Below are 1,347 nucleotides of genomic sequence, written 5' to 3' on the forward strand. Positions count from 1 at the left end.
TGGCCCGTGTCCACCCCCCCCCCCCCAAATCCTTTCTCCTCCCTCCCCTTCTCCTGCAGGTCAACGCCCTGGATGGCTACAACCGAACAGCCCTTCATTACGCGGCGGAAAAGGACGAAACCTGCGTGGAAATCCTCCTGGAGTACGGGGCCAACCCCAACGCGCTGGACGGCAACAAGGACACCCCGCTCCACTGGGCCGCCTTCAAGAACAACGCCGAGTGCGTGCGGTCGCTGCTGGAGAACGGCGCCTTGGTGAACGCCCGCGATTACAACAACGACACGCCGCTCAGCTGGGCGGCCATGAAGGGTAACCTGGAGAGCGTCAGCATCCTGCTCGACTTCGGGGCCGAGGTCCGGGTGGTTAATTTGAAAGGCCAAACCCCCATCTCGCGGTTGGTGGCCTTGCTGGTTCGGGGATTGGGTACGGAGCGCGAGGATTCCTGCTTCGATCTTCTCCATCGAGCTATCGGACATTTTGAGCTGAGAAAAAACGGCAGCATGCCCTGGGAGGTGACCAGGGATCAGCAGCTCTGCGAAAAGCTCACCCTGCTCTGCTCGGCCCCCGGTACCCTACAGACGCTGTCGCGTTACGCCGTGCGCCGCAGCCTGGGCGTGCGGTTCCTGCCGGAGGCGGTGAAGCAGCTGCCCTTGCCCACCTGCCTGAAGGAGTACGTGTTGCTCCTTAGCTAAGCGAAAGACCAGGCGGCGGGGCTCTTCCCGCGCCGGCGTTCGGCTCCCTTCATCACCGCTTCCTCGCGGCAGCGCCGGGAATGAGGTTGACGGCTTGGTTTGGGACTCGCGGGTGCCGGATTCCCCTCCCCGGTCGCCGTCCCGGTTTTCCTCCTGCTCTGCTTTTCCGCCTGAGCCGGCGCAGGGCAGCGGGGATCCACCGGCGCCGTTCGCAGACGGCTCCGTGTTGTCTCTCTGCCCACAGCGCCCGCTCGGCGGCTCCTCCCACGCGCTCTCCCTATGATTTCGGCCCTCATGAGATAACCATCCCTCTTTAATGGCAAATTATATCCCAGCTGTTGGATTAACCTGGTTTTTTTTTCCCTTTTTTTTTTTTGCGTTGGGGCCGACCTTGGGGAAAGGAAGGCTTTCTAGGTGTGGGGAGAACGGGGAAACCCTCCTTCTTTGAAGGACCTGAGGCAGGAAATCAAGAGGAGGTGTTGTCGGACCCGGAGAAGTCCCGCGGGACGCGTCGGCTGGAAGTCCGGTGGAAAAGCCCGCCGTAAGCGCTTTTCGCCAGCCTGTACGTTGCGTAACGGTGCGGGCTGGCGCCTTCGCTCGGCGCTGACACCCGCACGCAGCCACGGCGTCGTCCCCCCCCCCCCGCAAAACCCCC

The 1,347-nt window shown here is 62.9% G+C and overlaps 1 protein-coding gene across 1 annotated transcript in view; it reads left to right on the forward strand.

The window, feature by feature from the left end:
• The window catches only part of ASB8 (ankyrin repeat and SOCS box containing 8), a 2,218-nt gene extending 1,179 nt beyond the window's left edge, over nt 1-1,039 (forward strand). The window contains exon 3 of the mRNA XM_009275738.2: nt 60-1,039. Within this exon, the coding sequence (XP_009274013.1) occupies nt 60-692 (633 nt within the window). The 3' untranslated portion in view covers nt 693-1,039. The remainder of the gene's footprint in view (nt 1-59) is intronic.
• Nucleotides 1,040-1,347: the final 308 nt, after the last annotated feature.

This window comes from Aptenodytes forsteri, unplaced genomic scaffold (genome assembly GCF_000699145.1).
Source record: "Aptenodytes forsteri isolate BGI_AS27 unplaced genomic scaffold, ASM69914v1 Scaffold657, whole genome shotgun sequence".
Taxonomy (NCBI): Eukaryota; Metazoa; Chordata; class Aves; order Sphenisciformes; family Spheniscidae; genus Aptenodytes; species Aptenodytes forsteri.